This window comes from Pteropus alecto, unplaced genomic scaffold, assembly GCF_000325575.1.
Source record: "Pteropus alecto unplaced genomic scaffold, ASM32557v1 scaffold7, whole genome shotgun sequence".
In the NCBI taxonomy this organism is placed as follows: Eukaryota; Metazoa; Chordata; class Mammalia; order Chiroptera; family Pteropodidae; genus Pteropus; species Pteropus alecto.
In genome coordinates this window covers 30934104-30947811 of record NW_006494614.1, presented here as the reverse complement: position 1 = coordinate 30947811, position 13708 = coordinate 30934104, and the positions used below count along the sequence as shown (strand labels likewise).

General features: G+C 33.0%; 1 protein-coding gene across 1 annotated transcript in view; it reads right to left on the bottom strand.

Annotated features, from left to right (window-relative positions):
- COL21A1 (collagen type XXI alpha 1 chain) overlaps positions 1–13708 on the bottom strand; it is a 153140-nt gene that overhangs the window by 24273 nt on the left and 115159 nt on the right. Inside the window, exon 17 of the mRNA XM_025042821.1 lies at positions 12464–12517. Within this exon, the coding sequence (XP_024898589.1) occupies positions 12464–12517 (54 nt within the window). The remainder of the gene's footprint in view (positions 1–12463; positions 12518–13708) is intronic.

Genomic DNA, 13708 nt, shown 5'->3' with positions numbered 1-13708 from the left:
ATATAACTGAAAATCAATTCCATTTGAAAGAAAATGTCCAAAGTAATGCCAGAGTTATTCTTAAAAGGAGATCTGATCCTCTGAAAACCTAAAATATGCAGATCATACTTTTTTAGGCACATGGAATGTCAATGGATAATTCAAAACAAATTGTAGTGAATTTCTCATGAAGAAAATTAAACATGGATATTTCAAAGATCTTTATACTGACTCAGTTGCTGAGTATAAGTCGCACACCATTTTCCAGAGAAATCTTAAAATTAAATGAAATTTCAAAAAAAGTACATAAGTCATGAAATAAAAATATTTTAAACATATTTTAAAACATATTGAATATTTTAAAAATATCTTAAAACACCAAATCAAAGGTAAAGCTAGTTTGATGAAGAAAATAAATTAACAAATTTTTACCCTTAATTTACATGATAAAAAGTAAATAACCAATTACTTGAAAATTATATCTAATTTGTATTAGATATGTATTTTTTATTTACGACCTCATATTTTTGAAATATTATGTAAATACTGCTACACCTAAATCATTGTATTTTTGTGTAACTCAGCTCATTGTGAATTGTGTTATGTTTATACAATGTATATCCCACTTTTTCCATTAAAAAATAATAAAAGACTAATAGGCATTCATTAAAGAAAAAAATTTTAAGGGAATTATATTAGTTTTCTATTTACTCATGAGAAATTACCACACACTCAATGACTTAAAACAACACAATTTATTATCCTACAGTTCTGAAAGTCCAGCATGGGTCTCGCGGCGCTAAATTCAAGGAAATGGCAAGGCTACACTTCTTTCTGGAGCCTCTAGGAAGGAATCCATTTCCTACTCATGCAGATTACTAGCAGAATTAAACTCCTTGCAATTGTAAGACCAAGGTCTCCATTTTTGTGCTGGCTGTAAACTGAGGGTCATTCCCAGTTTCTTGAAGCCATCATATTCTTTGGCTCATGGACCCCTTTTTTCATCTTCAGTGTCAGCAATGGTCAGTCAGGTTCTTCTCCAGTTGAATTATTTTCCTCATCCATCCTCCTCCAGTTTTAATTAGTGATTAAATTGAGCTCATCCATATAATCCAAGTTAACTGCCCCAACTCAAGGTCATTAACCTCAATCACATCTGTAAACTCTTTATGCCATGTAAATTAACATATTCATAGGTTCTGGGCATTAGGATGTGGCTATCTTTCTTGGGGAGAGGGTGTCGTTATGTTGTCTACCACAAAAATATTACCTAAAATCCAAAGACCAGATAGTTTCTATGTTAACTTAAACTTCTCCAGGACATTAAAAAGATGAAGATAGTCTAAATTCAAATTATGAAGCCATCATAATCCTAATAACAAAACCATTCAAAAATACCTAAAAAAAAAATCTATAAACTGGTCTCATATACTATTACAAATGCAAATGGCTTTAGTATTATGTTAGGAGATCAAATACAGTGGTGCATTAGAACAAAAGTAGAGCATGGTTAAGTCGGATTTGTTTAAAAATATCATCAGTGGGTGTTCAACATTAAGAAACATCCATGTGTTATGTTCACATAAGTTACTATATTAATAGTTTCGAGAAGGAACAGCACAAAATCATCTCAAAAGGTACTAAATTTTATAAAATTTATCATGTGTCTTGTTAAAAACTCTTAATAACCCAGGACTAGAACTTGGGAACACTGAATCTGAATCAATCAGAAAACATTTATAAATTTCAGACTTAGTGAAACACTAGACATTTCTGCTTTTAGAAATGAAGCATAGGTTGTGTTTTAAAGTAGTAATTTCACTTACAAGAATACATCCTTTCTGAAAACTATTGCATAAGTATGTAGGAATATATGTAACATCAATAGGAGAAGATAAATGAAATAGATCCATGCTATAAATAAAATGAGATAGATTTTATATTCTCTCATAACCTGATGTGGTAAAACATCAATAATATTGTAAAGTTTCAGTGGACAGAACTTTTTAAAAATCTGTATGTTTTGTTTATGTATTTGAATATGGAAAGAAAAAGTTTGAACAGAATCTCATTGAATGAATAACAGCTATTATTTTTGTAGATGAGAATGGGTTTTGGGTAAGTGAAGACAGACTTTCAAATTTACAACACAACTTCTATATCTCTATACATATTATTTATATTATAAATAATATAAACAATAACCAAATATAAATTAAATTAAAATGTACAATAAAAATATGGCTCATAGCAGTTTTTATATATCAAAAAATTATCGGAAAAAATTTTAAGATTCTTTTTCTTCACATTTAAGTCATCCAAGAAACTCCTATTAAACATTGGTCTTTCGAAATAAAACGGTAAAGACATTAACAGTTGCAGCTACCATTTGGTTTTTTAAAAAGCTACAACAAGAAAGAATACACTGCAGAATCAAAGATCAGCATTGGAAGCATCTTAACATGACACTGCTGTGCCCTCAGAGAATAACCTATTTACTTACTTTTCACATCATGGTAGGTTATTCTTGCAATAATTTTTCATTTGTTGCTAAGGATACATTTAGACAAAAGCACCAATATTTCTTAGGGAAGAACAGTGCTGTGTTTAAGAAGCAATTTCTTTGATAAAAGAGCTAGGAATTTGGCATTTGACAAGATGAGCCTAACCAGCAAGCAACTTCCCATTTCCCACTATAAGAGAAATTAACTTTTCTAAAATAAAAATGGTAATACAACAGATCTAGAATTAAAAATTGTTTTATTTTTAAATGCTATATAAATTTCTAGGAAAATTAATAACCTAAAAGTGTCATGTAAAATTGAAGATATAATAAAATAAATTTAAATGACTGAATTCCTACCTTTGTGAGGATTTATCTATCTTTCACATAAACAAATTTAGTCTTATTCAATTGCATATAAATGTATCTTGGTTTTATAAGATAGACTGGTTTTTGAGATTGTGTCAAAAATTCATAAAGTATTTTAAATACACAGGGAACTGAATCCATTTGGAAATAGAATTTCATATTATCATTCATGGAAATATTGAAGCTTATTTAGGCAGAGGAAGATAGAGTGCATACAGTCTAAAAAGATAATAAGGTCATAATTCCATTGTCCTTTACCAATGTCGTTAAAATTAATTGTTCTCCTCAGCTGGGTAACTTCTTTCTACTACTTTCATATTACTGTTTTGATCAACTCTCTCTGTCACTAATTATCGAACTTTACATCAGACTCACATAAGACAGTGATTAAAAATACAGTTTCCTGGGCTTCAGCCCCTGATTCTGATTCATTAGGACTGGGATAGGCCTTGAAAACTGAATTTTAACTGGCATCTCTGGTTATTCTGATTAAGAAACTCTATTGATCACAGTTGGAGAAACAGTGCTCTATGTAGAAAAAAAATTGTTTAATTATCTGTATTTGGGGTGTTAACCTAAGAGAGTCATGAAGGAGTGATTTATGATTATCTATCAATTAAATTTTCATATAATACATTTTATGCTTCTCTGCTTAAAAACTACTACATGTTGATTATTTTCCCGTCAATCTTTATCCCTTGATCAAAATGCTTAACACTTCACTTTTCATAATTAATTCCATTTTTCTTTAGTAGCTTTTAAGAGTCTTAACCCGTCACAAGAATTTTATATGCACTTTTACAAAAGACGAAGAACAAATATTTCATCTGAAACCACCTGGTGCAAGGTTGTACATTCTATAATTGCTCAGCAAATATTAGTACCTGGCTATATATCTCAGTAAGAATCTGCAATAATTCTAAGGTTCTCTAGTGGAGATTTTCCATTTTCTATGATTAGTCATTCCATTTTTTAAATATATTGTTCAGAAGTTATTCATGTTTTACCTAATCCATCAATTAAGTGCCTTCTTTCTTAGGTAGACAGCAGAAGAAAATTCTATCATAACAAAGAAATTTTTAGAACCAAAAAATAATCATAAGATTCCTTTGCCATGATTTACTTTTAATACTAGTTTATTAAATTACTCTTTACACTTTACTTGCAAGAAAGATTTTCACTTAAAAAGCTTAGTCCCTATGTTCTAATAAAATTAAAAGAAATTTACATTCTAATATCCTGTGTTATTTTTTATCAGATTTAATGCTTTATGAATTCTTAAGAGTAGTACCTGACTTTTGGAATGTATTTATAAATACTAGTTTCACGATTAATTTGACCTTTAGTTAAAAACACACCTTGCTTTTCTTTCTTTTTATACAACCTCTAAAGTATGTATCTGTGCCAAAAGCATTTCAAAGCCACCGTCTTATAAAGAACAAAAATTAAAACAGAGCATAAACAGCTAACTGTGACTAAAGTAGGTATATATGTTTCAAACAATGGAACACTTCTGTTCAGCATTCAAAATTATAAAATCATTTTTATAAACCATTTAAGTATCTAGAACTATTTGCAATCAATTGCCTAATTATTAGATGTTTACCACATTATCAAAAAAATTAAAATCCATATTGATATAAATAAAATAAATATTCTCAAATGCTATTTCTCAGATATTCTCCCATCTAACATCCCTTAAACATATACAAAACATAAATGATTTTATGGTCTTAATTGGCATCATGCATGTGACATGTTGTTCAAGTGGTAACCACACTTAAGCATTTGAAAATATTTATTGAAACATAAAAAATAGGAAAGAGATCTTTAGAATGAAATAATCTAGTTACCGAAGTGTGCACTATGGATCGCAGTTTTTTCCACATTCATTGAAAATAGAACAAATGCAAAACATTTTCATTTCAACTGTTCAACTAGCAGTTTATATGAATCGTGAACCAGGTATTAAAATAAATATGCCTTGTCTTGGGAAACACTGTTTTGTTAATTCTGTATTTTTCATGCTTTGAAAATGGAGAATGTATTTGGATTAATTCAAGAATATTATATGAATACCTCTCAGATATCAAAAGTTTTTAATGAAAAGTTGCAAAACTGCCCCTTGCCCCCTTATGACTAGAGAACATAATTTTAAAGTCGAAGGCTTCAAAGCCTTGAAGTCTAGACTCAATATGTAGCTGCTATATAGATGATGATATAAGTTTCATCTCACTCATTCTCTTCAAAACAGAGATGAATGTAATCAATCCTTATGCCAGTGAAAATACCAAGTCTACAAATGCAACAATGAAATCATATTTACTTAGACCAGGGATCCCCAACCAGTACTGGTCAGTGGCCTGTTAGGAATTGGGCTGCACAGCAGGAGGTGAGTGGTGGGCCAGCAAGCAAAGCTTCATCTGTATTTGCAGCCACTTCCCAGCACTAGCATCACCGCCTCAGCTCTACCTCGGATCATCAGGTATTAGATTCTCATAGAAGCACTGGTCCTTGGTTCCATAAAGGTTGGGGACCACTGACTTAGAGGATATATTACCCATTATAAGAATTAATCATACATCATTTCATATGTTCAATTGTATTTATTCCTTTTGTCATTTCAGGGTTCAATAAAGTTTCTGCCAAGTTACACTAAGAAGAAGAAGAAATGAACAAAGAAGGGGAAGATTAGAATCAGTATATTTTAATATTTATCAATGATCTTACAATGACCATATTTAAAGAGATTTCTTCAGAACAACACTAACAAAAATGATCAATACCATAGACACAGAGCTTCCAAATTTAAAATCCACAGTGTTGCTTATAAAATTGTTTGATGGTGGTCTGGGTTTACTATATCAATGAAATCATTTATAATAGAAATGAATCAAACAGACCTATGATTACACCGCAGAAACTTTATTAACTAATTTACACAGATAATCGGCCAACGTTTGCTTTGTAAGGTTACAGAAGATATAATATTTCCAGAGTTATTACAATGTCAAATGCCATATTTTGGGAAACCAAAGAAGCGTAGACATTGCTTAGTTACTTTGGTAGATAATTGGACATTTACATTATTTAATTTAGATAAAACCTACTTCAAAATGAATTCTTAGAGTTATGCTCAATCAAGTTTTAAAACCGAATCCTGGAACTAGCAGGGGATTATTACAATAATAAATACAATTGAATTATCTAAATTTGTTAAATGTGGTTTGCCTTCACACTAAAAGTGTCATGTGAAATTCTTAACAGCAGATATCAGGTTAAGGTTGTTCCACTCAACACATTCCAAGGATGTGCCACTCCTGGTGCCTGCAAGAGGAGTGAGAAGAAGTGTTACGAATCCGAACAAAAGACTGTTAAAAGCTTGCCATACGATCGCAAATCAGATAAGAACAAGGAAAGAACTAGTGGGGTTTTTTCCTCTTACCTTTCTTCTCAATCTAAATAAAAAATACTGTCAAGTGGGCAAATAAAGACACCTCCACTTTACTAGCATAATAAAATGGATTATTCCACATGGAAAACCACCATAGCAGTTCATCATTAACATTCCCCAAGAATTTCATGCATGTCTTTGGTCTGTATGCATAAAAATGAAGTAACAAGTAGTCACACCACAGAAAAGGTGATTAAACAAAAGACCCACTTTTCTCTTAATTAAATGATGACTTGGAAGGGCTCAGCAGTTAATATTACACCATAAAGACAAGCATAACATGTGGTTTAGCAAGAATTCAAAAGGCATGAGGAAAGGAAACAACAAAAGCCTCTATGAGCCAATGTCCTCAAATATTGTACAGTGATCCTCAAGTCTTTGTTCCTGGAAAAATGATACAGCAAACATTTCCAAAATAAAAAGACTTAAGACATCCTTAACCAAGAAATATGTGCTCACCTCCATAGATCCAGACAGTGTGGCATCCTTTCTCATCCTCATGTAGCTCTAGGGTTCTCAGCTCAAAGAATGGATCCCTAGCTCTGCCTACAAATCTTCATGAGCTGTAGTGCTCCTTGTGTACCATGCTGTTGGCTGATGAACAGAGAACTAGAAAGTGAATGGCTCAGACTGCCTGAGGAAAAATGTTACACTGAATACAAGATGTCACTGGGGATGAGCACCAGGACAAGAATAGCTACAACAAAGAAGCAGTGGAAACACTGCTATTGCAGGTAATTTGGTCAGCAACAACTGGCCAGTGCAGAAAGCTGGTCAACATGATAATTTGGTCTGAAAGCTAATCTGGTCGAAATGAATGTTTCCAGTGATGGCTTTTCAACTACTGGTAAATTTAGTGTGCTGCTGCTCCCATAATGCCCATCCACTTAACAGCCTAAGATAAATTGGAATGATTTTGTAAACAGCTAGGAAAATAAATTTCCAGCAATTGAGAATTCCTTGAAACGATCTGACTGTTCTTCATCTCCAGCACAAAAATGAAAATGTAATCTGACAAACTAAACATCTTTTAATAAGACAGAAACACTGTAAGACACTGAAAATGCAGGCCTTAATTTTTTATAATATATTACAAAGACATGTTCATAGGGGAAAATAAAAGACAGACAAGCAAAAACAGAACATAACATAAAACCAACCTGGGGGAAAAAATAAGCAAAGTAACTAAAACATGATTAAACCACATGTTTACCATGCAGATCCTTTTTTATGCATATATATTCATATAATACTATATTTCTAAACTCTGATTCATATATATTATACATTACGTATCAGACATTTCAATTGTTCTAACTTTGCAATATGATCAATAGTACACAGAAGACATAGGCTAAAAGTTACTAAACAGAAAAATGCAAAAATATAGAATAATGAGAAGTGATAGAAATATTTTTAAAAACACATAAGAGTTTAACAAAATTGATGACACAGAAAATATCGGTGACTGAGGAGCCCTGCTTTTAACCAAATTGTCATTTAAACCTGTTTATCTACTTGCTTTAAGTACAAATGTTTTTAATGAATGCATGTGCTACCAAGATTCTGTGATATGTATCAGAATGTACTCATATGCCTTTTTAAATAGGTTCATTAGATAAATAATTGTTAAGAATTAAACTAGCTAAAAAGTCCAGTGTACTGGTTTCCTTTGGCTGCTATATTTTCACAAACAGTAGCTTCAAACAACAGAATTTTATTCTCTAGCAATTCTGGAGGCCAGAAGTCTGAAGTCAAAGTCTAGATTGAGTTTCACTTCCCTCAGGGGTTCTAGGGGAGAATCCATTCCTTGAATCTTCCTTCTTTTGGTAGCTGCCAGCATTCTTTGACTTGTGGCTTCATCACTCCAAACTCAGCCATCATGTTCTCTTTGCCTCCTCTGAGAAACTTTGGTTCTGCTTTTAAAGCCTTTCGACTGATTGGATCAGGCCCACCCAGATAATTCAGGATTATTTCTTCATCACAAGATCTTTAATCACATCTGCAAAGACCCTTTATTCCAAGATCTGTCCTCTACATCAACGGCATGTATACATTCTGGATTCTGCTATCTGAGTGATCTTTCTAAAACTTTCTAAATCCTATGAACTCACTTCCCTACTTAAAATCTTTGAATGGCTCCCACTACTCTCAGATTAAGCCTAAATAGCACAGATACATAAGGCTCTTCTTGGGTTGGCCTCTACCTGCCCCTACCACCTCATCTTGTATTTCTATCCTATCTCATTTACGTATCCTTAGCAGCCTGAACTACTGACAGCTTTTCCCAAAGTATCATGCTTTTTTTCATTTCTATGTTTTGGAATATGCTGTAGATTCCTGCCTTACCAGGCCAAAGAACTAGCCAACTCCTGTTTATCTTCCAGAATTTGGCTAAGAGAGTATTTTGTTTAAGAATGTATCCCTACAAACTTTAAATAAGTGAACTGTGTAGTATGTGAACTATATCACAACAATGTTATTTAAAAAGGAATGCATTCCTTTCAGTAATGTACTCAAATTCATTTAATGTTATGAACATCTTCTAAACTTTGCAAGACTCCCTGTGCTATAGCATTTATACTATGTTGTGACCTATTGGCTCACCTGACTGCTTGAGGTAAGGGCCATGACAAATTAATCTTCACATTGTCCTCAACTAGTATGATATCTGGCACAAAGTAGACACTCAGTAAATGCTTACTGGATGCATAACTGAAATATTGTAATCCTTAAACACAGTGATACTTGGTTGAACCAATTATAACAAATCCAGAAAGTGTTAGAACTGAGTTTACAGTCAACTAAATTAAAGTTAAGTGGGTGTAATTTGCCACTTAGAAAGTAAGTTACCTTTAGGACTGAATTACTATTAGGACTGACCAATACTAGCCTTTAAATTCAAAGTTTAGGCATGGGAATGGAATTTTACTTTAAAGCAGTATAATCATTTCCCAATGAAATACAGCCATTGTCCTTAAGTTGAATTCCAGGAGTTAGTATTCATATTTGTCAATCTGCTTACATGTATGAATCATCATGGGGCTGCTATAAGCTGTGTTTAATTAGTTTTAAAGCATTTTTTCTAAGAGCTTCTGTCCTTCCAACTTAAGTTCCATTAATTTTCTTGGATGCCACATTATAGAAGACATAAAATGAACATATCCTTTTTAGTGGGGCCAAATCATTCTTTATAAATACTTAAAACCAGCATCCACATGCAACGGAAGAGTCCTCCTTTCTTGGCATCACCAAATATATAAACTTGCACTTTTTTCCCTATTTCAAAGCTTCTCCACAAATGGTAGAGATTAATCTTCACAGGATAATATTTCCAACAACCATGTTTTCATTTATCAGAATAACAGAATAGTTTGTAATGTTATGTGTTCTTAACTGGAAGAGAATAGAGAGCAGAAGAATTATATTCAGATAATATGGACAAATTTTCATCCTAATCTATTAATTGTTTTCCTAACAGAGTAGGTCTCCTGGCATACTCTTACCTGACTTCCTGTCTACCATGTAGCAGGAAAGAGAGAGGAGTGGGAGACAAGAGATAAAGGATCCTTCCTTGGCTTCCCTTATCTGGTGAGGTGGGGATGGGAGAGGAACTGAAGAGCCTCACTTGGTAACTCCCAGTTTTTTTTTTTCTGGTTGGTGTAGGAGAGATTATATCTAAATAACTTCCACTATCCCACTGCCATTAACTCCTTACTTGGCTTCTTTTAGAACTCTGTACTTTAGTTTTTGTTTCTTTACCCTTTTACTGTCTATTTCCACTATGAGGTTGTAAGCTTCCATGGGACAGTCCCTGTGTCTCTCTCCTCACTAAACCCAATGCCTTAACGCATTCTACAAATGCATTAAGTGTTAGATTGAAATCTGAAGGATCATACTGCCTGGGATGGAAATCTATGCAAGTGCAAAAGCTCTAGACAGAGCTGTCTTGAATAAAGTAGGAGCAGACAGGGCAGAAGTTGTAGAAGATGTGCATAACATTTTCTGTTTGGTTTTATTAACGGGATCACAATAGTATTATTTTCAGAGTAAATACATGGTGCTCACATTGCACTATGGTTTACATAGACCTGCTGGTCAGTCTGCCCTTTATAACACTGCTTTTGTGGGTAAAGGAGTCACTTTACAAATGCTTACAAATAACTGACAGAAACATTTAGTAAACAATTGACTCAAATTTGTAACCCGGCTCTCATGGCCACTGTCTCTCTTTTCCCACTTCTCTTTCATCTGTCTGTCTTCCCTCCCCCTATCATTACACATCTTATTTTATATCCACCTTTTAGCATCCTGAAAGTTCCTCCAAATTTAGTCTTTTTTTGAAACCTATTAGTCATTCATTAAGATTTTGTTTCGGTTCTTCACACACACAAGCATGAACACACATACACACTTATACTCTATATTTTTCTAAAACAAAAATATAAACATATTTAGTTTTATATGCAGTTACTAAGTCCTAGAATTATTCCTTAATAATGATTATGGGTCAATATATTGAGCTCGTACTATCCCTATTGAATTCTCTCCATTTCATTAACACCCTAGTTGAGGCCTTATTCACTTACGTCATGGTCTGTCAAAAGAGCCCACTAATTAGTATCTTGATTCCAGTCTCTTTTCCTTTGGTACATTTTGCATATATATCAAAGGAGAAGTAGCTCATTACTTCCTCTAAAGCACTACTGTTCATCATGGTATTCTTTATTTCTCACGAAATTCCCGAGGCAAGTGAATAAAGTTTGCCTTCCAAATTCATAGTCAAAGATCCCCATATCATGATCCTAACCACCTCCCCAACTTTACTCTCTACCACCCAACAAGGACCATTCACAAGACCTCATTAGAATCATTTCATTATTTCATGAGTACACTCAACCATTCCACCTGTACATCTTCACTCACATTAGTTATCTCTCACGTCTTCTTTTCATTCCCAGTCATTTCATGACCAAATGTAGCCCCAAATCCTTGGTAAAAATGTCTCAATCACCTCATGATACAAGATTCTCTGCCTATACTCCTTCAGCTTTTGGGATAACTGCACGCATTTGTGCAATGTTTTCAGAAATTTTTTCACATGTAAGCCTTTGCTATGTAAGCCTCACAACAACCTTATGAAGTAGGCACTATACATAGGTATACTTTTTAAATGAGGAGAAAGGTTTTCAGAGATGTGAAGTGACTTGTCCAGGCTCGCACAGCTGGAATGTTACAGAGACTATCTTCAAACTCTAGCTTTCTGACTCCATATTAAATCCATATTTGGCATTTACTATAGTAGTTATTTGAATTTTTTTTTTCTGTCTTCCAAACTAGATCATAAGCTCCATGAAGGCAATAGGTATGAGAACTTGCCCCAGTACATTAAAACACGCAAAATGAGAATTCTGTGAATATTTGGTTGCGTGATTCTAAAATAGTTCATTCGCTCCACCCCATTTAAGAAGCCTCTGTGATTCCTCTCTCCCTATTATGTACAATATTTAGATTTTGAGACTCTAATATTTAGACTCAAATGAACACTTTGTGATAACTTCAGTATATCATGGCTATCATTAATTTCTTAACCTAGTTCCCCCCAAAACAAACTGCAAATTCCCTAAAGATAGGTAACTTTGACAAATGAAATGAGATCTGCTGGTATTTAAATGCTGGCCATGAGTTGTAGGAATAACTATATTTCCAAACTCATCTGCCGTTTAGTCATTTGGCACACATAGATACAGGATTCAGATTCAGTACCTTCTCAATCATATGTTTCCTTACCCCAATTCTTATTAAACACATGATCCCAGAGAACATAACTACAGAACAATGAGCAAGTGGCAAAGTGACATTAACTAAAGGCTCAATAACAGACCATGTTGTTCTGTTAAATACTCGTTTGTGTAGGAATGAGTGTTGGAGATTCATACTGCACATACATTTTCTGGTAGCAAAATTCTTCTTAGTTTGTAAATGAGAATTAAGTATTTCGATACTTTTAAAGTGCTCCACAAAGAGCTTTTAGAACTTTCAAATCGGGAAGTCACTAAATGAGAATAGGACACCTAGGAGGAGAATTCAAGTAGTCAAAAGATTTCATGACAGAAAAAGAGCTTCATTCTTTAGAACTGAACTCAGAAAGTACTCACAGGCTCTCCCCGTGATCCGTCCTGCCCTGGAGCACCTGGAGGTCCCACTTCTCCCTTTTAAGGATGAAAATAAACAGAGAATTCCATTTTCAGGCAGGCTTATGAAATAACATATATATTTTAATATTACATATCAATATATATTAGATACAAACTAAAAAAAATACTTCTAGATTATTGATATTAACTTTTCCTGACATCAAATAACTTATTCTGAAATTTGTAAAGTGACTATATAAATATCAAATCTATGCATGACAACAGACAGTTAAGTTATCAAATAACTGTGGTACTGTATACTCATGAGAATAAGATATTATTCTTACCTTCAAAGTAAATGTTACCAAGAATTATATCAATTCTGTTAACATTTTTTTCTATTTACTTCAAAGTAAATGTTACCAAGGATTATATCAATCCTGTTAACATTCTTTATTTTTACTTTTACTTTGTCATCCTATTGGACCTAATTTGACTGTGTCTCCCAAGAGTTGCATTTTAAAACAAAAATAAAGCTTTCATTAAAAATGGAGTTATTTATAGACTACTGTATGAAATTTTTGGCACTTTAGTGTCTACTTTTTAAAATAAACATTGAAATGTATATTTTTAGGTAGCTGTCAAAATTACAATTTTTAGTTGCATACCTTTAAATTCCTATGATCAAATTACTTATGAATCTTATTTTACATCCACCTTTTAGCATCCTAAAAGTTTTTCCCAAATTTAGGCTTTTTTGAAAACTAATAGTCATTAAGAGCCATGCTTTTGCTTCTATTCAGTGAAGTGTTACATCATAACAAGTGAAGTTCTCTACAAAAAAGTATAGCACACTTGCTTCATACCAGAGAGAACATTTCATCCTACATGAGAGCAAGAGAAAAAATAAAATGAAGGCATCTTTTTTTTTTTGTAAATACCTCAAATGCCTGAGTCAAAATAGGTTTAAGGGAGAAAAGTCTCACAATACGTATAATGAAGCATATGCCAACACTGTTTTCCATAGTTTCACATTCTAATGAATTTCCCCAAATTGTAGAAAATGAACCACAGAGAGAAAAATTAATAAAACCTAGCTAATATAATCAGTACTTAGAAAAAAATTCAGTCGTATCACATTACCTGAACACTGATTCTCCCACTTTTAAGAATTCTTGCATTTCATTAACACAGTGAAATACTAACTAAAGCCAAATATTTCATCTGTTCCAATTTTATTTATAAACATGAGCTGATTGTTAAGAA